Below are 26,694 nucleotides of genomic sequence, written 5' to 3'. Positions count from 1 at the left end.
CTGGAATCCCCGTTTTTGAGTGTCACTCTTTATTTACTGTCCTGATTTCAATTTTAATTGAATTCAATTTCAATTTCAAATGTTGATTTCAATTGCAACAGAAAGGAGGAAACCATGAAAATGAACAAAAGTATTTTTAAAAAATCTAAAATTAGGACAATATATAAAGAGCTGATTCCAAAAATGGCACCATTTCCCCCAATCAGTTCTAGCTTTTGAGATACAGAGATACAGAACATATGCTATATACCAGTCTTCATCTGCTCACCTATAAGAAATCATAACTATATCTAAGAAACTACAGCTGATGTAGTCTATCCAATGCTATTTTCTGAATCACCACCCCAAATAACATCAGAAACAGGCCTAAAAACAAAGACACCAATATTATCTTAATTCAACAATAATTGGCATAATGTTAGGAGCCGCAGTGGCACAATGGGTTAAAACCTTGTGCTAACTAAACTGCTGACCTGAAGGTCAGTGGTTCGAATCTGATGAGCAGAGTGAGCTCCCATATGTCAGCTCCAGCTCTCCATGCGGGGACATGAGAGAAACCTCCTGCAGGATGGTAACACATCTGGGTGTCCTCTGGGCAACGTCTTTGCAGACGGCCAATTCTCTCACACCAGAAGCGATTTGCAGTTTCTCAAGTTGCACACACAAAAAACTTAATCCGGAGGCCATTTTCCTTGGATGAGGCTTTCCCTGGGCCAGCAATCACTGCTGGAGCCACCTATAGGAGTGAACACCTCCACAGAAACATCCATGAGCTATCTCTTATCTAACATCTGGCTTTTTTGTGGGTTTCATTGGATGCTCTCCATTTTTTTTTGTTCTTCCCTCTTATTTGCTGAACAATTCACAAGGACAAGAAGAAACAGCTATGTTCACAGGCTCCCAATTTTTCCAAACTATTTTTATTGGCTATTGATTCACAAAATCACAATAATTCCAACAACACTTCCTCAGGGAAAGAATTGCAATTTGGTATCCTTTTAAAAAAAATCTACAGCCTTCCATTTTGCCTCATTTTGTCCAAAATCCTTGGTAACGGGAATTTTACTTACATCAGGATTTATCTGTAAAGAAAATCAAACTGTAGGACTTTGGAATCAGCAGAAATCCTTACACCATTTCAAAAATACTGATGTGTAACTATTGGTGACATTATCATTATCTTTACATTTTTAAAGGCTACTTGAAATGGTATGCTGCAGATTAAAGGAACATGACAACAAAATTAATTTTGTGAATTAATAATGCTGTTTGCAGCTTGATTTCCTATCATCAGGATCATTGCAAACTTATTTTGTTACAATGTATTTTCCTGAAATATATATTTTCCTAGTTTATGAAAGCTGTCACACCAAAACGTTTAGCAAATGGAATACTGTATTATCTTTGGATAATGAATATCATTGCAGAGGTCTTCGGTATCTCCATTTCTCAGGCTTGAGTGTGTGAACAACCATCTTAATGACATAAGTTTTTTTCAAACTTCTTGCACTTTAAATGAGTGAAAAAAAAATATTAGAGTCGAATCTCCTTTATTTAGAAACAGGACTGCCATGATCCAACAAATATAAATTAGTTTACAACGTGTCACTGTTGGTAGTGCTGGGTAACTTTGGGTCAGAGTACACAAAGGCCAGTTTCCCCCACATAGCAGGATCTAACTGGAGGCCATTCTTGGGCACAGGCTCCACCAGGAACTCCAAACGGCAGGAAGAAGACTCTTGAGCTTCAGGTACTTTTAGCTCAGTCACCCGGTACAGGGGGGCATGGGCCTCCCCAATGAGAATGAGGGGGGGCTCTGGGCCACTGGCACATGCTCCACTCCGGTAGTGCACACGGAAGCGGTTGGCCTTACTCGAAGGGTAAATCCAGCGCAAGGTGAGACTGAGGGAGAGCCAACCAGCAGAAGCCCGGTGCCAATGGACATGGGCAACATCTATGGGCAATGCTAGACTGGCAAGAGCAGTGGGTGAAAGTGTGCGCAGGCCTGCAGCATCCAGAACCTGTGGAGAAAACAGGAGGAGCATTAAAGAGAGGGGGATTGTCAGCACCCCACGCAAGGGTGGCAGGAAGGTCGATAGGAAAGGATGTTTAAAAAAACAGGATACCAAGGCTAAAAAATGGTAGGCAAAGGGAGATTGGATCTGGGAATTGTCTCAGGAATAATAGCTTGCAGAATTGGGAATATTTCACAGCACCAGCACTGCACTGATCACAAGATCAGAAATTAAGAGGAATTGAAGACTGCTCAGCTGGAAATAAAACAAGGCTTTGCAGCTACCGAAGATGTCAACTCAGGAGGTAAGTCTGCTGGCCAGCTATGGTGAGGCTTGGGAAGGGCTAAAAAGACTCCCAACTCTTGTTTTCTGCTGCCCTGGAGACTAGGACTCAGAGCAATAGGTTCAAAAATAGAGGATAGGATATTCCACCTGAACATAAGAACTTCCTGACATAAGAGCTGTCCAACAGTGGAACTCTCTGCCTCAGAATGTGATGTAAGCTCCTTCTTTGGAGGCTTTTAAACAGAGGCTAGATGGCCATCTGTCTGGGATGTTTGATTGTGCTTTTTCTGCATGGCAGGGGGTTGGACTGGATTGAGGTATCTTCCAACTCTACAATTCTATGAATCAGCCTCATTAAAAGAGAGAGGATTCTAAATGGATATATGATGTAATAGCTCTTTTAAAAAGAGGGGGAAATCTTTCTTTTGAGTCATTGGGGAACACTATGACAGGCCTATGAAGTCGCCAACAGTGGATCTGGATGACCTTTCTGAACCACAGCAGTAGCCCTACATTGATCCCAATTCACTACCTTTCAGGCTATTCACCTGGATTGTTTTCTTACCCAGATCTTTCCCAGGCGGCAGGCAAAGGACAGCTCATCCTGTCCAGGCTGTCGACGGGACAACGTAATGGAGAGCTCATCCAGAAAACAGTTCTGAAGCTCCAGCTGATAGCACCTAAGGAGTGGGACAAAGTAAACTGCCAGAACAAAACAAAAAAAAGCCATCCAAAGCTGCCTGCAGATAGGTATTTGGCCATCCCCATAAGGCCTTACTGTTCATTTATACAGCACAGTCCTTATGCCTTGTGCTTTACATACAATAAGATCAGAATCACAGAGATTTCGCATGTGTGAAAGGCTAAGTTCCAGGTGCTATTTGACTGTAACTCCCAGCTGCCCTAGCCATCATAACCAGTGTTGCTGGACCACGTGAAGTGAAATCCCACATCATCACAAGAACCATGTTTCCCATCCCCGGTGTTAATTTGGGCAGAAGGGTGGTAGAGGCAAAGTGCTGCACCCACAGATGAAATAAGCAGTTTCCATTATATTACATTTCCAAGAGCCTCCTTGGGGAGCTGCAAACAAGCAAAGCATTTTTCCATTCATCATTCACTCACCGGCTTTGCCAGCCATGTTTCCCATGCTGTCCACAGCCTTTAAGGAACTGGGCAATGTGGGGAGGAGGTGTGAGGAGTGGGGAAGGGTTATGTCTCTCTGGTTCTGCTGGAAGGAAAGGAGGCAGTCATTAGGAAAAGCAGGTGATGAAAAGAAAGAAAGCCACAGAAGCCCTGCCTACTCAAGGGAACCTGGAAACCGCCAAGGGCCCTCATTGGCAGCCAAGAGGAAAGCCCCAAGGCTTGGGCCAAGATTTAGGCTGCCTTACCTGGTGAAGGAGGCTTGGGGTTGGGAGGGCAGGTTGAGGTCAACTGGCGACGTGTGGTGAATTGTGGGACAAAGGACACAGCTCGGGAGGCCTGTTTATATATCAAGAGCAGGAACACTCGAGGGGGGGCTGGCACCTGGAATGAAAAGAGCCTGGTGACCCCCCCCCAAGCACCAGACAGACAGGAAAAGAGAAAGGACAGAGTCAGTGCCAACTCCAGGCACGACTAGGCAGCACATCCTGCAAAAGGAAGGTGCTTAGAAGGACAGCTGATCTGCAATGTCTATAGAGTGAAACAGAACTAGATTTGGCACTACGAGGAATGGATGCCAAGTAAAAAGGTAAAGGTTTCCCCTGGCATTAAGGCTAGCCATGTCCCACTCTGGGTGGTGGTGCTCATCTCCATTTCTAAGCCAAAGAGCCGGCGCTGTCCATAGGCACCTCCAATGTCATGTGGCCAGCATGACTGCATGGAGCACCGTTACCTTCCTTCAGTTGCAGTACCTATTGATCTATTCACATTTGCATGTTTTCAAACTGTTAGGTTGAAAGAAGCTGGGCCTAACAGTGAGAGCTCACCCTGATCTCCAGATTCAAACCGCCAACCTTTCAGTCAGCAAGTTCAGCAGCTCAGCAGTTTAACCTGCTGCACCACCAGAGGGCCAAATGCCAAACAGAGGATCAAAGAAGTGTGGGTGGCTGGTCTTCCTGCAATCTCTTCAAGCTCAGCAACCTCACACTTGGCTGAACCACCTTTGTCATGTGATGAAAAGACCTACAGATGAATTGCTAGCCAATCTGTACTGGTCTGCAACTTGTTAGTGTGCTTAATATACTTCTAGTCTGTTTAAATGATTGATTTAGGCTGTTTGGGCCCATTTATATTTACTTTGGTCATACGCAAACCCTGGGGAACTTGTGATAAAGCATGCGCTAGAAATGTTTTAATAACAACCCCAGAAATGGGAAACGTCTCCCTCCTTCCCCATACCAAAGACGTGTCAGCAAAATGGGGGAGTGAGTCCAAAGCCTCTCCCAATTGCTCCCCCACCTTTGTTGTTACCAGAGCGAGAGCCCTGAGAGCAGGGCAGCAAGGGCTTCCTTGCCCATCCCAAGAAAGGCCGGCCAGGACAGGCCTCCTCCTTCTGCCCCAAACAGAAAGCAAGCTCTGCTCTGGGAAGCACTTCAAAAGCACCACAGGAGTGCCGCCTGAAGGCTATTTCTTTGTTTTATTTGACCATTTCATGAAATGCCTTGGGCTGAAGATGGGGTATTAATTTTAAAAATGCACACTATTTCAATTTACCCTTTAAAAATAAAGAAAGGCAGGATGAAAAACCTTGAAAAGGTTCATGAACACAGCAATACAACAACATTACAAAGCATTTGGCATAACATGGAAGTAAAGCTGGCGGAAGATAAATATGACCTCATGAAGGAAGGTGGCAATAACAGCAACAGTGGCCTGTTACATCAAGGAAGAGTAGGAGGAGGTATCTGTAACTACGTATCAGTGGAATAAAACAATGTTCCTGTTTTGTAAAACCATAATTAAATTGACAATACAGTCATCCGCCCACATTCATAGGGGTTAGAGGTACATGTCCCCTGTGAAAGTAAAAAAAAAATGAATATCTCTAGCCTCTCCCTTCCAGTATGTAACACACAAAGTACGTGCTTGATCCACTGCTTCTGCTGCTCCCCTATACCATTTTAGTAGGGACTTGGATAAGATTTGTATTGTTTTTAAAATGCTGTGAGCCACTTTGGGTCCCGTTTAGAGAGAAAAGTGGAATATTATTATTATTATTATTATTATTATTATTATTATTATTTGAAACACAAGATGAGTCCACAGCAGAAACTCTGCTGGCTGTTGAATTGGATCACACGTCTGACACTTCCCAAGTGTCTAGGACTCTGTGATGTATCGGCGAATAATGCGCGCAGATCCCAGTAAGGTGGCCTTCTGCAACTGGCAGATGGTAATTTTGTCAGCACCGATTGTGTTTAAGTGCAGGCCAAGGTCTTTAGGCAATGCACCCAGTGTGCCGATCACCACTGGGACCACCTTTACTGGTTTGTGCCATAGTCTTTGCAGTTCAATTTTAAATCCTCATATTTGTCAGCTTTTCCAGTTGTTTCTCTGCAATCCTGCTGTCACCTGGGATTGCAACATCGCTACAATCGTGCTGGCACATGGGATTGCGACATCAATTATTATTATTATTATTATTATTATTATTATTATTATTATTATTATTAGAGCACTCAGTGCCGTAATGGGTTAAATCCTTGTGCTGGCAACAGGTCTGAGTTTGAATCTGGGGAGAGCGCGGATAAGCTCCCTCTGCCAACTCCGAGAAAAGCCTCCCACAAGGATGGTAAAACATCAAAATTTCTGGGTGTCCCCTGGGCACTGTTCTTGCAGACAGTCAATTCTCTCACCAGAATCAACTTACAGTTTTTCAAGTCGCTCCTGACACAAAATATTATTATTATTATTATTATTATTATTATTATTATTATTAGTCGGAAAAACTCCTAAATCCAGGTTAAGTCCAGACCCATCAAGGCTGCCTCTGTAACAGAGTCACAGCCCCTTCCCATTACCACTGCCCTCTTGCTGGAGCTGCTACCATATGAATCTTTCCTCCTCCCCTCCCCAACCTGCCCACTCTATGTGCCCTAGAGACCATCCTTCCTCCCTTCTTTGCATTCTCTGCCCTATGCCTCCTCCTCTCTTACCCAAACAAGCAAGCAAAGTTATGCGCACACAGCCAGCCCCAAACTACCCCTCAGTTTGCTTTCCATCCAGCGCCCCAATATCTAGGAGGCCACCTTCTAACATTCATGTAGCAAGTCAAAATGCAAGACATTTCTTCTCCTTAAGCAATGTCTCTATACTTTCTGGACAAACCAATTATCATTTTCAGAGGAACCAATACAAAAATTTGCAACAAGAATCCCCTTTCGACATGTGCATGCACACCTGCAAATTGCTGTCAATTTGTACAGCAATCTGACAATCCCTCATCCCACAAATATGAGTTAAAGGCACCAGATCTCTTCTGATCTTAGAAGCAGAGCAGGGCCAGCCCTGGTACTATGATGGGAGGCTGTGTTTCAGAGGAAGAAACTGGCACAACCAAATACTCCTTGCCTGTGAAAATCCTGTGATGTTAACAGGGTTGCTACAAATTGACAGCAATTTGCAGGTTGCTTAAATTCTGTAATGCCTTCTGTAATTCTAAAGAATACCTCCCCTTGCTACTTTTGTTTAAAACTAATACCTAACCTGAGTCCAAAAGCTTTGCAACTGCTTTATAACTTCGGCATCATTAATGCAGAGATTATACTGTCAATAGCTAGATGTTTTTGTCCTAAGGAAGAAACATGCCTGCAAACATTATGCCTTTTTTATCGTCTCAGAAGCGACTTGAGAAACTGCAGGTCACTTCTCGTGTGAAAGGATTGGCCATTTGCAGAGACACTGCCTAGGGGTCACCTGGATGTTTTACCATCCTGTGGGAGGCTTCTCTCATGTCCCTGCATGGGAAGATGGGGCTGATAGATGGGAGCTCACTCCTTCTTGTAGATTCAAACCGTCGACCTTCAGGTCAGCAGTTTAGCCAGCAGAAGGGTTTAAACCATTGTGCCACTGTAGCTCCTAACATTATAATATTGTTGTCTTGGTTTTTAGGCCTGCTTCTGAGGTTATTTGGGGTGCTGATTCAGAAAATTGCATTGGATATCTAGTTTCTTAGATATAGTTATTATGATTTCTTACGGGAAAGCAGATGAAAACTGGTATATTGCATATGTTCTGTATCTCTAAAACGAGAGCTGATAGGGGAAAATGGCACAATTTTTAGATTCAGTTGGTCAAATATATCCAGAACCAGGGCTAACATCTGAGGCACCAAAATGTGTGTTGACCAGTGTAATCAATACTCAATTGGTTCCTCACATTTTTGGAGATTGCAGACTAGGGCATGCTCTTCCAGACTTCCAGCCTCCAGTAAAATATACCTTTGTCTCTCCACTTCTTTATGATGGCCCTGCTCTTTAGGGACAGGCAGTGGGTTGCATATCCCAGTATTTCCAGACTGCACAGCTTGTGGTCAGGTATACAGGGAATCACAGCATTTACAGGGCCATATGCTTCTATTCTCAAAATTACTCTGAATTCTTAACAGGTGAGAAAATCAACTTCTGTCCTCTCAGCTGGCACTCACCTTGCTGTGACATGATACACATCAGTTGGGATGGTCCCCTCCAGCAGCAGGGAGCTGCCCCCGGACCAGGCATCTTGCAGACAGCACCGGGTCCGCAGCCAGGCACCGTTGGGCATGGTCTGGTTGATGTATATTGGCTGGATCTCCTGAGCACTCAGGTTGTACCATGGCTCTGCCCTTCTCTCCTGGTGTCAAAAAGAGAGCTGGTCCAGACAGCAGCAATGCAGGTGGCCTCTGAAACCTTCCTGAAATAGGCCTCTGCCTGAATTTCCCTAATCACACAAACCTACCTTTGTTCTCTGCTCAGAACAGTTTTATCGACTCAGTCACACGCTGCATTTGCATTTCACCTCCATGTGCAAATCATTTTATTTCCCATATGGAAGCATCAAGCTTCTTGCACTACAAAGTTTCTTCCTGGCCAAAGGGGAAGAAAAAACCCAAACCTCTGATGACCTAATTAATGAGCTTATCCCTTCCTATGAAGTAGTTCAAAGCTTTCCTCCTAGCCTGCGAGCACTTGCAGACCCATTCGCAGAGGAGGGAGAATGCGTATTCCAAAGGCTAGCCTATTTTTAGAGCAGCTGACCTGTAAAAAGGATGCCTTCCGGGCATCGAGGCAGCCACCTTAAAAGCAAATCCCAAGGAACAGCGGGACAGTCCTTTCCAGGTGCGCACAGGTTTTTGTGGCAAACAACTTGACAGGGGCTGGGATTGGCCAAAGAAGACCTGCGAGCAAGGATGCCCTTGCTTGACACTTACCCCTCGAGAGGAATTTTCCTCAGGTTTTCATCTTAGTCCTCAATAACGTTTGTTAACCACAAACCACACAAGTGCACTAAAACCTGATGCCAGCACTCATTTTTATGATTATTGTTTTTATACCTCTTTTTCCAGGGTTCTTAAAGTGGCACACAAAGCAAACCGCCACAAACTATTAAGTTATTGGCAATCCTATTTTTTAAGAAAACTGCTTATGCAGTGTGTTGTTTTATTCCTAGTCAGCATGTTTGCCCTGTCACAGGTAACAGCTCACCAGGAAATTCAGCCAAAGCCTTTTCCATCACCTGCTACATAATCCTTCTAACTCAGGAGAGGGCACAGTATTTGGCCTTCAAGGACATTTTCAGAAAGAAGACAAAGCCCCACGAAGTCCCATTCCAAAAGGCCAGCAAGAGTGGGGATTCTATCAGTGTCCTCCTCAACCCAAAATCAAAATCGGAAGAGAATGCCTGGTTGCCGTTGCATTTGATATTTTGCTGTTTTGAGCCCATTGTTAGTGCTGGGGCACAAACCTGGCTCTTGAGAACATAAAGCCCTCCCCCCTTGCTTCTAATGGAAGATGCAGGGATTGAATGTGGGGCTTTCTACATGCAAAGCAAAGGTTCTGCTGTAACTCCCCCATTTCCACACTGAGTTTCTTTCACACACGTGACGGGAATCCAGACTATAAAAAAACTAGGGCTGGCAAGGAAAACAGATTAGCAGCTAAAGAAATCCTGCCCTTATGTGCTGGTTCTCCTTTCACCTTGCCACAGAGAGGAACTTCTTATAGTCTGGAAGCACCATTCAGCTGCTCAAGGGATTATTTATATGCTAAGAACAGAGCACAGGCTACCCTATCAACACACTCACTTCCCTGCAAAAAACACTTGGGGGAGAGGGAAAATTCAGATTAAATATTAACTAGGCAATAAAGCAAAAGGAGAATACAAAGCTTTACTACTCTCTCCTCCATCTCAAAGTTATGGGGGGGGGGGGGAGGTTTGAGACCATTTTAAAATGGGACATGAGGCTCAAAGATCCCCTTGCAGCCCACTCAAAAGAAAGACTGTTTCACAACTGGCCTAGAAAAAGAAGAGTTTAAGACCAGTCACCAGCACTGGATTAGAAATACAGCCCCAATTGATACCCATAAAGTACTGCAATATTATGACTTCAGGGTCATCTGCTATTTAGATACCTATCAGTCAAGTAAAAAATATTTAAAACAGGTAGCTAAAGAGTCACTTCAGAAAGACATGTCAGCGCTGTTTCTTTATTTATTCAATTTGCATCCTGCCTTTGCAACAACAAAGTCAAGGCAGCATACATGGTTATCCTCTTCCCCAATTTATCCACAGAGCAATGCTGTGAGGTAAAGCAGGCCGAGACAGGCTACAGTTGTACACAAGCACATCATTCTGTACATTGAGCACCTCATAGCTCTGCCATCATCCACCCCAAGAGACTCCCACATTGCTTAAACAGTACACTCCCAAACCTTAGAAGAGATGGGTGTTAGAGAAGCTCAAATCCAGTTTTTTACCATTAAGAAATGAAGTCAGTTCTTATTATTAATTGTAAATAAACCTTTTGTGATTTCTTAAGATTGGAGTCTGCATCTCTGCCTGCCTAAGCTCTTAATTATTTACAACCACATCACATGCACTTCACGTTTAGCTCGCTAGTGAGCTGATGCTCAGCTTTAAGTATCCTGTTTATGTTTTTGGGTGCGCTGCTATATTTTAGGGTAATGTTCCCTAACAACTGGGCAGTGTGTGACCTGCCTATGGTTGCCCTATGGATTTCTTCCCACCAAAACCACTCTCCCTCCCCAGGCCCATTCTCCCTGAATTCTTACCTGCCCCTTGACAAAATGCCTCTTGCCCATGCCCAGATTGAAGTTAGTACAAAAGGGGAGTGAGCCAACACTATGTACTGGCAGCAGCTCAGATAACAGTGCCCAGAATCTAGAAGAAAAGGAAAAGATGCTACTGAGCAGCTTTATTGCACTACTGCACATGCCAAAGAGGTACATCACAACAAAAAACAAAAGAGATACACAGAAAGAACTTCTGTTCATAGTGCAGGGTGGAAGAGAAAATGCTTAAGTATGCCCAGCCCTTTCATGTCTGACCAAAGCAGAACGGTAGGGAACAGCCAAGACAGACATAAACTGGCACCCAAGTCCAAGAATTACTTACTGAATAGGATCCCTCCACGCTCCCTGCTGACCACAGCCCCTCTACTTCCTTCCCATAGGACTTACTTGTCCTCGTTGTTCAGGAAGTCTTCTGAGCCCAGATGCTCATATACCCAGCCAGGTGCGAAAATGGCCACTGAAAGGCCCTGCTCTCGAATCATGCGGAGTGACTGTGGGGACACAAGGAACATCGAGTCACCATTTCTCCTTTGTGTGAAATTCCAGAGGATGGTCCTCTGCGGAGAGTGGATTATCAAAACCACTCTGAGGACACCAGCTCCTTCCCAGGAAACTTAGCTCCAAAGAACTAATGTAGAAAGACAGCCTACATTAATACCTTACCCGCATCCTTAATTAGAAAGGGGCTCTGACTCTCGCCACAGTGCAGTTTCACATTTAGCCTCAAAGGAAGATCCAGCTTAGATTGGGGTGGTCACACTCCCAGGCCTACCTACCTTGTTGGTATCAAAGCCGCCACTCACAACATCACCGCGTCCAAAAACATCCACCCCAACGTAAACATCAATCCTACGGTCATCTGCCAGCTCCCTTGTCCTCAAAAGATGCTCCTCCTTCCAATTGTAGTTGGTAAAGAAACCATCACAAACATCAAAGTAAACTCTGCAAACACATAACACACAGAGTATTGCCATCTAAACAACTAGGAGGGGAGCTGTTTGTGTTACCCTTAGTTTCTGTTTCACTGCTAACCAAGGACCTCCAGAGTCTACTGCTTCAATGGTCCCTTCTCACTAGCTATACCCTGCAGGTCAGGCAAATAGGATGAGTCAGTATGTGTGCTGACCTCTCCAAATGTCTGACTATAATCCCCGTGTTCTACTCAGACTGAAGATATACTGAGAAAAGAATACACAGTTCTTTCTAGGGCGCTTTCCATATGCTTTGTTGGTGGAATAGTGGAAAGCTCAATGGACAACCTCGATGGAGTAACCCTTCGTCATGACCTCACCCTTCATCCAAAGAAACTCATTATCCCAACATTACTGCAGAAGAGGTTTGGATAGAAAATGGAATGTAATCAAAACTGGGATATGAACATGTCTATCTAGCTTAAGGCCACACTATTTTCTCCTATTCGACAATTGGCCCCTTCATACCTGAGCAGCATCTTTCAGGAAAATACAATGGGACAAAGATGGGAGGCCTAGACTTGTAAGTCTTAGATTTGGATGCAGTGCTCTACTCAGTGTTGTCCCCAGACCAAAATCTACCTTCAAATATGTATTACACACCACTCACTTGTTGTTCCCATTAAGCTCATTCTGCCACCTGAGCTCCCCAGTCCTCAGGATGCTGTCATACCATATAACCTGTCCTCCAGGTACAAGTCGGTGCACTTGATCTGTCAAATACCGCAAGAAATGGGGCAGGTTCCGGGCTGCTGATACCTGCCATGTAAGGATTGAACAGTCAGTTGAGAGGCTGAATCCTTGAGAAACTATTCAATCATTTTCTGTGTCTGTAGGTCTCCCCAACTGAGGCTATGAGAGCGCAGTATAGCCCATGTGCCATGTGGGAGTCTTCTACAACTTTAGTAGGAAGAAATACCAGAAATGTCAGACAGACCTTAGACAAAAACCTTCCAATTCTATACTGTGTGGTTGCCTTAATTTTTTTGTAATAGCTGGAGGAAAATGGATCAGTAAGTTGTGAATATGGGGGGAACAGCGAATAGACAAAAAGGTTGTGCTGTGTGTGACAGGACGGTGGAGATGAGCAGGCAGGATTTCTATGATGCTGTAGCCAGCCTCCTCTCTGAGTTAGAATCTGCCCAGCCTCAAAACAATAAGAGACTCCAAAAGCACCTTAAATGCGTGGGATATTTGTGATTCCATAAGATTTCAGTTTTCTGACATTTTGCAAGGACAGGAACTTTCTGTAAAATGTTACATAACTACAGAATTCCTGCACGTCGGATCCACAGGGGACTTTCATTGCTAGAGGCAGTTAGTGTCCTCTGGGATGCATAAACATTATCATACCATTTTGTCACACACATCACTTTGGATAGACTAATACCCTTTACTGTATACTAACTGCTCCCAGTGCAGATTGGAATTGTTATACTGCATAAAGGTGAGCTGAAAAACAGCCCTTCTTCATCTGTGAAGTACTGTTTTAAGGAAGTACGTAATGTATCTTGCATTCGGCTTCTGAGAAACTTCCTAGATATAGTTTCACTTCTATTCAAGTTATACCACACCACTTGTGCACAGCCAGGGAATGAAATCAGAAATAGAGGTGTGTGAGGGTACACAAAAATATGCAGTAACAACAAGCATATTGAATTATGCTATGCTGACACGAGGCCATATTTCTATTTTGAAGAAAGCCTAACTGCATCCCAGCTTTGGCTTGGATTTTCAGTTCGAAGTACTTCAGTCTGGAAACACATCCCCTATGTTTCCACTTTGTTAAAGAATTGTTATGATAAAGATGATCTTAATTAACACTGAAAAAATGAAATAGTAAATGCTATATCTTCTATTTGGTAAAATATCAGATGCCAGATATCAGTTTTCAATACACTCTTTTTAGAATCCCTGAAGGTTGATTTTAAAATTGTAATGTAAGTATTATGTTGTAACTGTACAAGTTTCTTTTGCTTAATGTGTATTTTTAATTGAAACAATTTATATGAAATTTGATACAAGATACATGTACATACATAGGTTAAGCATCTCTTATTCAAAATGCTTGAGAGCAGAAGCATTCTATTATTTTGGAGATGAGACCCAAGTTCAACCATGAAATTAATTTATGCTCCATATACAGTACATCTTAGGGGGCCCCTGGTGGCACAGCAGGCTAAACCACTGAGCTGCCGAAATTGCTGACCAAAAGGTCGGTGGTTGTAATCCAGAGAGCGGAGTGAGCTCCTGCTGTTAGCCCTAGCTTCTGCCAACCTAGCAGTTCAAAAACATGCAAATGTGAATATATAATTAGCTATTGCTTTGGCGGAAAGGTAACGGCACTCCATGTATTGATGCTGGCCACATGACCTTGGAGGTGTCTATGGACAATGCTGGCTCTTTGGCTTAGAAATGGAGATGAGCACCAAATCCCCAGAGTCAGACATAACTAGGCTTAAGGTCAAGGGAAAATATTTACCTTACTCATACACCATATGGACATAGACTGAAGGTCATGTTATGCACTTTTGTGTATGAAACAAAGTATGTGTATGTTGAAACACCAGTATTTAGATAATTTTGAATTTTGCAATATATTAAATTTTGGAACTCTGGATACAGGATGCTCAACCTATAATTGATTTTGAAAATTGTAACTCTGCATTGTTTCTTTTTCTTTTAACAACTGAAGAGGCCACAAAAAAAAAACATTTCCAGGACAAATCACCTCTCATCTCAACATCCTAAGGCTTTGTCTCTTTTCTACACCTCATCTATTGAACATTTCCAGTCATCTTTGCTATTGGGGTATATAGACCTGGAGAAGAGAAGGCAGGGAACCTGGGAGATGGTTGAATACTGCTCACACTTAAAGAGTTCTCAATGTTGACCAGCCAGCCATCAAAGCAAAAGAAACGGGCCATCTCAGCCAACTGCTTGGCCACGGCCTGGTATGCTTCAGCCTCTCCAGCCAGGAAGGACTCACACATCTTCCCACCCTCGGTCCACTCTGTGATGAATGTCCCTATAGGAAACACACAAGAGGTAACACATGGGGTTATTGGATTTTTCAATTTCCTGGTTTGTCCCAAGCCTCTTTGCATTAGTTTAAAGGAAGACAGATAAATGCTCCCTATGGCCCCATGGAAACCTCCAGAGGGAAGAATCACTAAGACATGTGCATTAAATAAGAGCAGTCATGGCACATCAGACCATGAAGGTCTATCAAGTCCAGCCTTCCCTTCCCCGCTTCCCAGGTGCCCATGGGGAGCCTACAAATAGAATATGATGGCAACAGCAAGAGCATAAATTCACTTGTCAGAGGAATCAGAAATTATCCTCCCTGTGAAGCAAAGTTATAAAGCTGTTTGCAAGAACAGCGAGCATCTCTTAAAAAGGGGATGCTATGAAAGGCTAACAGGAATCCAGACGGTGGGTGGTCCCAGACAGCAGACAGCAGGAGGTATTTTACAGCACAGGACAAGAATGCAACTAACAAGGCAGGAACAATTCACTCCCAGCCTCATCACAACACAGAGCCCCTTCCAACCCCAACCTCTCCAGCTCTGAAAGAGGAAGGCATCGCCCTGCAGTAAACTCAAAATAGCACAACATCCGATGTTCCTGAGAGTGGCACCTTTCCCTTCAACTCACCCAGCATGAGGACACCATTGCAGTGAGCAGCATTAGTCCATACTACTGGTGGGATCGTGACCGCATGATGACTGAAGTAGACAAAAATATCAATGTAACGCCAGTGGTAGAACACGTAAGGGTCAGCTACCTCTGTGCCCTGGATAAATCTGACGGCAGAAAAATGAGGAAAGAATTAGCAAGGACCTTTCTGGTACAGGTAATTATCTGTCCACAGTACCATTGGGATATGTAACATTTTTTTCTGGACCAAAACGTCCCAGAATCCCCAAGCTGGCATGGTCACTGGCAGGTTCTAGGAAGTGTATTTTTAAAAAGCGAACACTGCTATGCTTTGGAAATTACGCAACCTTTTATATTTATTGAATTTATATCCTGACTTTTCCCAGAATGGGATTCAAGGGAGCTAAGTGGTTCACTTTTTCCCCTGAAGCTAGGGTGGCCCAGACAACATCCTCTTAAAGATTTTTGTACTAACCACAGGATGTCTGATCAAACCGGATTTACTTCCCTGTTCTCTTTTGGTACCTGAAGTGTCCACAAGCTCAGGTTTACACACCCTCAGTTTCAGGCCTCCCACACTTATCTAGCCATGCAAGAAGCCAACAGAGCAGGCATTAATGTAATAAATATAATGACATTGGTCATACACTAGTTTATAAGGAGAATAGTAAGCATAAATGATTTTTGTGTTTGGAGTTGGATCCGGTCTCCTAGGTATTTCATTAAATACAAGTACAGTACAGTCTCGCTTATCCAACCTTCACTCATCCAACGTTCTGTATTATCCAATGCAGTCTGCCTCCTGCCCAGATCCACAGCTGTTTCAATACATTGTGATGTTTTGGTGCTAAATTCACAAATATAGTAATTACTATATAATGCTACCGTGTACTGAACTTTTTTTTTCTGTCGATTTGCTGCAAAATATGATGTTTTGGTGCTTAATTTGTAAAATAATAATGTCATTTGATGTTTAATAGCCTTTTCTTTAATCCCTACTTATAATCCAACGTTTTCACTTATCCAATGTTCTGCTGGCCCGTTTATGTTGAATAAGCGAGACTCTACTGTACTTCAAAATCTGAAAACATCCACAGTCCAAAGCAGTCCAGGTCCAAAGCATTTTGGATAATAGGTACACAATCTGTATAAAGAATGCTACTGCCAGAATGGACACAGCTCTGCCCATTTTCTCACCACTGTAGGGAGAAAAATGTCTGCAACCACAACAATTTTGCTCCATTTCTTGCATTTTGGGCAAAGAAAGAATTACGATTTCCAGTCTGGAAACTTTCTCTTTTAAGCATCCATCCCTGCTCCAACCTGTCTTCAAGGTAGCCGCCCTTCATGTCATGGCACACCAGCGTGCGGGGCCTATGGCTGTCAAGGGGAGGCTGGCGCTGAGCCAGTGGCTCTGTGGCAACGTTGAAAGTGTCATCACTGGTTGTTTTCCAGGCGAGCAGCTCTTCCAAATTTGAGAGGTAGAAGCTGATTGGCTCACTGGTCTTCGTATCATACTGTCTGGCTAGGAAGAAAGAGGAGGAAAGATGTCACTACTAGCAACCCCAAGACGACAATCAGAACTGCTTCTGAGGAACTAGAAATTGATGCCATCCCAAACCAAGTCTTACCAGGGAGAGGATCAGGGGCAAAACTGACCACCCTGTGGAGAACAGACGTCCTCTGGCTCTCCATATCAAAATGAGAACTGAAAATAGGAAAAGAAATGTCAGAAATCCCTAACTAAGAATCCCTTATTGCTCTAATCCCTTGACTTAGGCTAAGGAAGACATTCTGAGAAAAATAGCCAGGCTGACATAAATGGACAACATCTATGTTTATTAATGTATAAAGTTTACCTCACTAAAAAAAAGTAATAAAATAATAAAAAGTAAAAAAACAAAAAAGCTAACACAACAAAGACTAGAAGTTTAAACTATTTAAATTTAAATGCAGGAAATCTAGGAAGTCGGTCCCCCTCACCTATCGATTCATAGTGCTTTCTTAGTCAAGGAATACTCAAAGGTCGTTTTGTCATTTGCTTCCTCTAAAACATAGCCCACAGTACATGTTATTCATTGGTAGCCTCCAAGTACGAACCAAAGCTTCCAAGAGCAGATCGGATCTTTGTGATATTTAGGCATGGTCTCTGCCCAGTAGTAAAAATATAACGTGGTAAAGTACGACTGACAAAAAAAAATCCATGAAAAGGGTGCCACCGACTGAATATCTCAAAGAGTCTTCTCAATCAATGTGAAACAGAGATCTGAGACATGAACAAACATGCTTGGAAATGCAACATCCAGTGTCTTCCTGTGTCTTCCCAGCTTCAGCTCCTTCTTCCAACACAAGGATAAGAACCACAAACTACTGGAGGAATGCAGATCAGTTTCTGGTACAACATGAGTTGTGTTTACCAAAGAAAATGAACACATACTGCCCACATCTGTCATGTTCCCTGGAGACAACAAACATCAATCAGTGAGAGGTGGGCAAAGGAACGTGGCATCCAAAAACCAGCCTTAGACTACAGAATTTAGGGGAGAGGAGAGGACCCCAGGCAAACCCAACATCTCTCCATCTGTCTAAGGAGTGCCTTGAACCATTCAAAAGAGACAGTCTTTTCAAAGCTGCTATGCTCTTAGAACTGGAGGAAACAAACAGGTTTGTCCAAGGGACAAAAACTACTACAAGCCAGGTTCACTGCTGTTAAAAGAGGGCCAGGTGGAGTACCTTATCTTGTGTTAATTAAGTCTTATCAATGTATTAATCTCTTTGCAAGTGTGCACCTTTTACCACTGAGTAAATTAGGTTTTTGGACTGTAAACAAGATTTGATTGAGTACCTTTGGTAACGTTTTACTACAATGTGGCTACCCAGTGGGTTTGAATAGTGAAAGGAGGATTTGGATCCTGGTTTCTCAGAATCCACGTCCAACATTCAAGCCACTGCAAACTGGCCAAGAAAAGGCCTATCTATCTTCATCTGCCCAGCTGGGCCACTTTGAATGAGTCAAGTGGGAGTGCAGTTTCTATTTGATGTCCCAATGCTGTAGGGCAAACCATCATATTGTTAACACAGGTCTCCATGAGATACATTGTGACCCCATACATTGTTTAATATGACAATTTAGGTATGGTTCAATATCTCCGACAATGGGTTGGTTTAATCTCTGGTTTCCTAATCAAACTGAATTACCGTGTCCTGAAATGTTCCCTGTTTCCAAAGTGTGTCACCCACATGAAAAGTTTGGAGAGCTCTGGTGTAGATGCAACGTAGGCGCCCTTTTTCAGGGAGGATTGACATTTGGGTTTCAAGGCACCTTTCACACCATTAATGAAAGACTAAAGACTCAGGCATTCCTCCAGTCTGTGCCTGAGTAAAGGGAGAAGACCTTTCTTTCCTTCTTTCTTTCCTTCTTTCTTTCTCTTTCTTTCCTTCAATCTTTCTTTTTTTCCTCTTCCGTCCTTCCTTCCATCCATGCTTCCTCTTTTTCTTTCCTTTCCTTCTTTTCTTCCTCTCTTTCTCTTCTTTCCTTCCATCCACACTTCCTCTTTTTCTTTCCTTTTCTCCTTTCCTTACTTTTTCTTTCTCTCTTCTTCCTTTCCTTTGATCCTTTCTTTCTCTTCTCTTCCTTCCTTCCATCCACGTCCTTCCATCCTTTCCTCCTTTCTTTCCTTCGATCTTTTTTCTTTCTCTTCCTCCTTCCAGCCATGCTTCCTCTTTTTCTTTCCTATCCTCCCCTTTTTTTCCTCCCTTCTCTTTTCATTACTTGGATCCTTTCTTTCTCTTCCTTCCATCCACACTGCCTCTTTTTCTTACTTTTCTCCTTTCCTTACTTTTAATCTCTTTTCGTTCCTTTGATCCTTTCTTTCTCTTCTCTTCCTTCCTTTTCCTTCTTCCTTCCATCCACACTTCCTCGTTTCCTTTCCTTTCCTCCCATTCCCTCGTCCTCTCTCTCCCCTTCCTTCTTTCCTTCCTCCTACTTCCTTACCCGAGGCCCGGCTTGAGGCGCCCCCTGCCGGGCGTCCAGGGGGCCTCTCTCCGCCCGCGGCCATCGCTGCTGCTCTCCTCCTCCTCCGCCTCCTCTTCCTCCTCCTCCCGCTCCCCGGCGGCTCTCTTCTTGGCCCCCCGGCTCTGCTCCGTCCCTCCGTCGGGCTCCCCGCTCTCCATGGCTCTCCCTCCCTCCTCCCTTCCTCCCTCCCTCCCTCGGCAGTCACATGGTGGCGGCGAGAGGCCGGGCTTGGGCCAAGGCGGCGGGAAGGCCTTTGCCGCGGAAACCGGAGCCCGAAGCGGAGGCGGAGGTGGCAGGAGAGGCCCCTTCCTGGCCCCGGGTTTCCCCGCCTTGAATGGAAAGCGGGTGCATCTATGTACTATAGAATCAAGGCAGGTCCAGACCACTTTCACTGCCCCGGCTCAGCCCTGTGGAATCCTGGGATTTGTAGTTTGCTGAGGCACCAGCTCTCTTGTATAGAGAAGACTAAAAATCATCTAAAACTGCATCTCCCAGGATTCCATAGCATTGAGCCCTGGCAGTTAAGAGTGGTGTCAAACTGCATTATTTCTACATTTGAGAGGCATCCTAGAAGTGACTTGTTTATCGAGATCTGGACCAAACTTGGCACACAGAACCCTAGTGACCGACTGAACATATATCTGCCCCATGCACACAGAAACCCCTGGACCAACAGAACACTGGTGGACTTTGGGGGTGATTGACCTTGACACCCAGGAGTTATAGTTCACCCATATTCAGAAAACACTGAACCCAGCAGATCACAGATCTGGATCAAACTTGGCATACAGAACCCTGATAACCAACAGAACATACAGGAGACGTGTGCAGGGACTGACCCACACGGGTGGGAGTTATAGTTCATCCTGCATCCAGAGAGCACTCTGAACCCCACCAATAATGGATCTGGACCACATTTGGAACACAGAACACTAGTGACCAACTGAACATACTGGAGGGGCTGGGGGGATAGACCTACCCACATGGGAATTCTAGTTCACCCTGCATCGACAGCACTCTGAAGCCCACCAATGATGGATCTGGACCAAACTTGGCAGACAGAATGCTGGTGACCAACCGAATATACTGGAGGGATTTGTGGGGGGACTGACCCACCCGGGTGGGAGTTATAGTTCACCCTGCCTCCAGAGAGCACTCCAAGCAGCATTGATAACAAATCTCAACCAAACTTATCACAGAGACCCAAAATAACCAACTTTGAATACTGGCGAGTTTTCGGGATGATTGAACTTGGAATCCTGGAGTTATAGCTCACCCTTATCCAGAGAGCACTGAACCCAGCCAACAATGGATCAAACTTGGCACACAGACCCAACATGGCCAACTTTGAATATGGCAGAGTTTTGGGAGGATGACCCATGATTTTTTGTAACTGTACTTCACCCATTTTCTAATGGGAGCATTCATAAAAAACAAAAGCAAATACTGACTTTTCCCCCTAATAAATAGCATTATAACTTATCTAACTGATGTTACCTAACATCTAAATACAAACAAGGCCTTTTTCAAATAAGCTGGGCATCTCCAGGTATCCAAGCTGGTTTCTTATAAAAATTAAATGATGACTTTATACTTGGGAGTGGGCCTCCTCTGTCTCCTGGCAATCAATATTATTAGACAGTCCACCGCTATTTTGGATTGTTTGCATTGAACTGAACAAGTTAAAGTTGTTTTTCTAAAAACATGGTATCTGTTTGGACACCCCAAACTGTTAGGAATATGGACTGAATTTCCATATGATCAGACATACAGGAGCAAAGGCAATAAATGGACTACTGATTTGAGGCAGGCCATAATGGTCCCAATATGTCATCACAGTTGCATACTTTATGGGCTTGTCTGATAGTTACTGGAAATAAATAGTCTTAAGAAGATCAAACGGGTGGATAAACAGCTTGAACAAACAGGAATGTGCAGTACAGACCCCCTGGATAGAAAGATCAAAGAAGCATCTGGAATTCCTAGATCTTCCCTACTTCCCTTAATGCAAAAATGAGGGTGTAAACAACACTGTCCTTTATACTGGAAATCAAATGTACAAAACAAAAGCAAGCTGTTGAATACAGGCTTTCTCTCTGCAGGCTCAGTTCAGTGTACCAATATTTCAGTGTACAAAGCAACATAAATCTGGCAAGAGATCATTTAAACTGGCTGCAAATTAAACTTCTACAGAGACTTCTTATGCAGGAAGGCTGCCTAGTTATAGCAAAAAGGGAAAAGCTAAATATACACATGCAAAATTGCAGTTTGGGAACCCAATGCTCATATGAAACCAAGAAAAGCAAATTGACATAATTTTAGAGGAAAATGCAAAAGGGAGATTTTTTTCTTTCACCGTCTCTTCAAATATGGGAGAAAGGGATATTTTTTTGCAGCTGGGACGTCTGCAGAGATATATGATCTTCCTGAGATGAATAAATTGGCGGTTCTGATTAGGGGGAAATTGTGACGTAGTTTTAATAATAATTGAGAATACATTTTGGAGGGATCGGTGGGGGAAAATATCAATTGTAGGATTTGAGTGGGATTGAACTTTATGTAGAAGTTCTCTTAAAAGTATATTTTAAGTTGAAGTATGATTACAGTCAGTCCCCAAGTTATAAACAAGGGAATTTCTACAGATTTATTCTTAAGTTGAATTTGTTTGGAACAGGTACATTTTAAATTGTGACTCCAGTCAAGTATGTGTGTGTGTGTGTGCACGCTTTGGGTAGCACACAGAAGGATTAACACCCCTGTGGTGTTTGTTTTGCTGTCTGTGCCCCTGTTTGGAAGATTTCACCTCACTTTCAGTCCCTGTGATAATTGGATTTTGAAAAATGCGGCTTGTTGTGGGAACAAGGATTGGTGATAAAGCTTCAGTGGAGACATCTTTCCCCTATGCTAACTCTTTCAGAAATGAATTTCCCTTTCGAGGGATAGATTTCTCTCGATTCCTGTGGTCTCACTCCTTTTGGTACCTATGAGTCGTTTGTAAGTCCGATGTTTGTAACTCAGGGACTGCCTTATCTGGAAAGCTAGAAGTCCTTTGACTTTCCCTTTCTTTTATGTGTGGTTTTTGTGTTTTTATGTAATATGGATACTTTACAGTATTTATTTATTTATTTATTTATTTATTTCTTATACTTGTATACCGCCGTTTCTCAGCCTGACCGGCGACTCAACGCGGTTTACAACAAGATAAAATCCACAACAATATACAATGTAAAACCACAAAGGCATAAAATACAATATTAATGTAACAATGAACAACACCATACATCTCATAACTAAAATCATGATCCAGTTCGTCGTCCGATTTTCCAGTTCCTGTAATCATCACATTGGTTGCACTGTTTAACCGAATGCTCGTTCAAACATCCAGGTTTTTAATCTTCTACGAAACACCATCAGCGAGGGGGCTGATCTTACCTCCATGGGGAGGGCGTTCCACAGCTGGGGGGCCACCACAGGAAAGGCCCTGTCTCTAGTCCCCGCCAGCCGCACCTGTGAAGCAGGCGGGATAGAGAGCAGGGCCTCCCCAGAAGATCTGAGGGTCCTGGCGGGCTGATAGGCAGAGATACGTTCGGATAGGTAACTTGGGCCAGAACCGTTTAGGGCTTTATAGGCCAACGCCAGCACTTTGAATTGAGCCCGGTAGCAAATCGGTAGCCAGTGGAGCTGGTGCAGCAGAGGCAGTGCTTCTCAACCTTCCTAATACTGTGACCCCATAACACAATCGCTAATGTTGTGGTGACCCCCCCCCCAACCATTTTTGTTGCTACTTCATAACTGATTTTGCTAGTATTATGAATTGTACTGTAAATATCTGATATGCAGAGTCTATTTTCATTCACTGGACCAAATTTGGCACAAATACCCAATATGCCTAAAATTGAATACTGGTGGGGTTGGGGGTGGGATTGATTTTATCATTTGGAAGTTGTAGTTGCTCAGATTTATCGTTAATCTACAATCCAAGAGTATTCTGAACTCCACCAATGATGGAATTGAACCAAACTTGGCACACAGAACTCCCATGACCAACAGAAAATAAAGGAAGGGTTTGGTGGGCATTGACCTTGAGTTTGGGAGCTGTAGTTCACTTACATCCAGAGAGCACTGTGGACTCAAACAATGACGGATCTGTACCAAAGTTGGCACGAATACTCAATATGCCCAAATGTGAACACTAGTGGAGTTTGGAGAAAATAGACCTTGACATTTTGGAGTTGGATTTGCTGGGATTTATAGTTCACCTACAATCAAAGAGCATTCTGAACCAAACCAACAACAGAATTGGGCCGAATTTCCCACACAGAACCCCCATTGCCAACAGAAAATACTGTGTTTCCTGATGGTCTTTGGCAACCCCTCTGACACCTTCTTGCAACTCCCCCCAGGGGACCTAACCCCCAGGTTGAGAAATGCTGTAATAGAGGCTGGGTTGACACTACCATATAATGCAGTTCAAACTGCATTATTTGGCCTTGTAGATCCAGCCGTAGTTTGTAGTGTTGGCATAGATTTTAATTGTCATTGTTGCATTTTGTATTTCAGTTGGGGTTGTGTTCTTTTGTAGTCTTACCCAATATGTTGTTTTAATACTATATAATTTGTGTTAATACATTTCAAAAAAAAGAAGGGGCAGTCTACAAAGATAAACAACAATGGTAAACAGAACCCGACTATTGGGGCAAGGAACCGCTAGGAATGTCAACCCAAATAGCACCGGATTGACATTCCACTGTGACCATTCCCACCATGTCGTCTCATTGCAAATGCTAACTTTCAGCTCTTTGACACTGTTTATTTGACAGTCTGCTTCTCGTAGGAACCCGCTCCCCGCTCTGCATATGATCATTCCATTGTCATTCCGCTCTGGATGCTATCATTCAAATTTCATTGCTCTCTGGACAGTTATTTCAGGCTGGGAATTGTCATTCCGTTATTATTTTCTCCTTTGAAGGCAATCATTACGCTCTTGTTCTGATCTGGACACTGTTTTTTCACTTCCAGAACTGTCATTCTGCTCTAGGCAATTAATCTCATTTTTCTCCCCAGTGATTTCCATCCTATTTCTGTTCTCAGAAGGCCCCTGTTTTTGTAGGGCAGGAGGGAGTGAGTGTGTCTTTTATTTATTTCTCTTTGCAGGCCTTGTTCCTTTTATTGCCTTTCTTGTTTCACACCCATGCATAATTCTATAGCTCTGGAGCTGACTCCTCATCCTTATGTCACAAATTCAGAGCACTCCTTCCTCTCCTCCTTTCACTGGCATCCCCTGAGTGCATGTTGCAAAACAAACAGGCTAAGTAAATGTGGAGTTACCCAAGCATTCCTACATGACTAAAACAAGAGTTGCAATATGTGGCCCTTGGGATGCCGTATTATTAAATTGCAACTCTCAACCCTTTTCGTTCATTCATTCATTTTATTAGACTTGCAGCATGCATTTTCCCCAAAATGAGTATTTTCATATTAAAACCGATTTTTCAAATATAATTAAATACAATATATTAATGTAGCACATGTGAAAATATTAGATGAACAATTCCCTTCTCAGCACCCATCTGAATTAAGCAGTTTTTCCCTGCCTGGCTAGGAAGTTTGAGAGTGGAAAGCAAGCCTCTCTTGGCACTTCTCATCTGAGGGCGGCAGAACATGCCCAGAACCTTTTCAGAGGAAAAGTCTTTCCTGAACATCTCAAAACTACAGACTCATAGGAAAGAATACGGCCCTTTATACCACTGAACTTGTACAGGGCTTTATAGGTCCTAACCTGCAGTAGTCAGTGCAACTATAAGAATAGGATTCACATGGCCAGCTCTGTTCAACAACCTGGCCGCAGCATTTCAAAGCCCCAGGAATAGCAATGCTGAGGGATAATGGAAGTTAAATTCCAACAACCTGCAGAGGGCCACACACACACATTGCCTGCTCTCAACCATCCTAAAATGTCCCAACAAAGTAGTGTCCACCTATACTCAGAGAAGATTAATGAACACATAAAGCAGCAGGGTTTCTTAAGTTTCTTGGAAATACATAGTTGACAGATCACACTGCAAAATTATAATATCTTGGTTCTACTTTAACTTTAACTGGCATACCTCCATCCTATGGAATACTGGGATTCTTTTGTGACACCAGATCACTTTGGTCAAGGGGCCCGGAGTGTGGCAAGCCAGAGCTCTGTGACATAGAAAAGTAAGTATCTCACAAAACTAAAAATCCCAGAATTCCATAGCATCGAGCCATGGTAGTTAATGTGGGGTGCATCTACATGAAATGTAATGCAGTTTGTTAACACTTCAACTGCCATGGTTCAATGCCATGGAATCCCGGGGGTTGTAGTTTGATGAGGGCCCAGCACTTTTTGGCAGAGAAGGCTAAAGACCTTGTAAAACTACATTTCTCATGATTCCATTGTGTTGAGCCATGGCAGTTCAAGTGGTATCAAGCTTCATTAATTCTACAGTGTCCTATAGATTAACCCTCTGGGTTCCTATGGTTGAGTGTGGAGTGTGAGGGCATGGAAGGAAGCACAGAGAAAGGGGGCAAAAGTATAGCTTGGGTTGGTGGGCCAAGCTATGACTGAAGAGAGACACTTTTAAAAGGCCTTGTCATGCTGGCCAGTGTCAGCTGCCAAGTTTTGGGGGACCTTGGCAGGGCATTTTCAGAACACCCCCTCCAACTGCAAAGTGTTGCTGTCCATACATGCTTACCTACTTTTGGGACATGTCCACACATCCATTTGTGTTCTGATCAGAGACAAATGAAGACATTTCTGTCTCCACAGTGTTCTTCTTGTTTGCTTGTTTGGGGTGGGTAAATGAACAAGAAGTGGCAACGAGACTGGAAGTGAAGGGAGAAGAGCTCTAGAAAGTGGCAGGAGCCCAGCAATGCTTATCTCTAATGGCAGTTGTCAAATTGCTTTGTCTACACCAGGGGTTTTCAAGTTAAGGCCCGCAGGCCGGATGTGCCCCTCCAAGATCATTTACTCGCCCCCCTGTCTAAACTTTAGACTCAGGGTCACCCTAAGTCTGAAACAACTACAGGTCACACAACAACAACAACCTGAATTAACTTGACTATCTGATCAGCCAAAAGCAGGCCTACCATTCCCATTGAAACTTGAACCTAAGTTTATGTTGGTTAAAATTGTTCATCATTTTAAATACCGTATTCTTCTTTCATGTTTTTTGCAATACAAATAATATATCTGCAGTGTGCATAGGAATTCATGTTTTTCTCAAAATATAGTCCGCCCCCCCCCCCCCGCCCCCAACAGTCTGAGAGACAGTGAACCAGCCTTCTGCTTTAAAAGTTTGAGGGCCCCTGGTCTACACCTTTAGAACTCTCTTTGGTTGAGGAAGCAGCGTCCATCTGCTTAGATGGACCAAGCAGCATCCATCTAAAAAGAACTGCCTTTGAAAGCATGGATCAAGCCACCTGTCACTAGGTCCACAACTACTAAG

General features: G+C 43.5%; 1 protein-coding gene across 2 annotated transcripts; it reads right to left on the bottom strand.

The window, feature by feature from the left end:
* Nucleotides 1–1,533: 1,533 nt before the first annotated feature.
* ENGASE (endo-beta-N-acetylglucosaminidase) lies at nucleotides 1,534–19,408 on the bottom strand. 2 transcript variants are annotated; one of them, XM_060764339.2, is made up of 14 exons: nucleotides 19,199–19,408; nucleotides 16,836–16,912; nucleotides 16,528–16,729; nucleotides 15,202–15,350; nucleotides 14,415–14,572; nucleotides 12,155–12,303; nucleotides 11,350–11,515; nucleotides 10,961–11,064; nucleotides 10,553–10,661; nucleotides 7,930–8,114; nucleotides 3,692–3,843; nucleotides 3,426–3,531; nucleotides 2,866–2,980; nucleotides 1,534–2,021 (listed from the first exon to the last, which is right to left on the bottom strand). In XM_060764339.2, exons 1-14 carry the CDS (start codon nucleotides 19,375–19,377, stop codon nucleotides 1,596–1,598), a joined length of 2,277 nt encoding a protein of 758 aa, XP_060620322.2. In that variant the 5' UTR covers nucleotides 19,378–19,408; the 3' UTR covers nucleotides 1,534–1,595. The 2 variants fall into 2 exon arrangements, with proteins under 2 accessions (XP_060620322.2, XP_060620323.2); XM_060764340.2 differs by having other exon boundaries at nucleotides 3,426–3,528.
* Nucleotides 19,409–26,694: the final 7,286 nt, after the last annotated feature.

The sequence above is a fragment of the Anolis sagrei genome, chromosome 2 (genome assembly GCF_037176765.1).
Source record: "Anolis sagrei isolate rAnoSag1 chromosome 2, rAnoSag1.mat, whole genome shotgun sequence".
NCBI lineage: Eukaryota > Metazoa > Chordata > Lepidosauria > Squamata > Dactyloidae > Anolis > Anolis sagrei.
This window is presented reverse-complemented; position numbering and strand designations above follow the sequence as displayed.

Bases quoted from the DNA above. Each gene is read 5' to 3' on its own strand.
- ENGASE (XM_060764339.2), bottom strand. From the start codon at position 19,377: ATGGAGAGCGGGGAGCCCGACGGAGGGACGGAGCAGAGCCGGGGGGCC. The intron at 16,913-19,198 runs GTAAGGAAGTAG...TCCTATTTTCAG, and splicing joins CGCCTCAAGCCGGGCCTCGG to TTCTCATTTTGATATGGAGA. The intron at 15,351-16,527 runs GTTGGAGCAGGG...TTCTGCCGTCAG, and splicing joins GGCGGCTACCTTGAAGACAG to ATTTATCCAGGGCACAGAGG.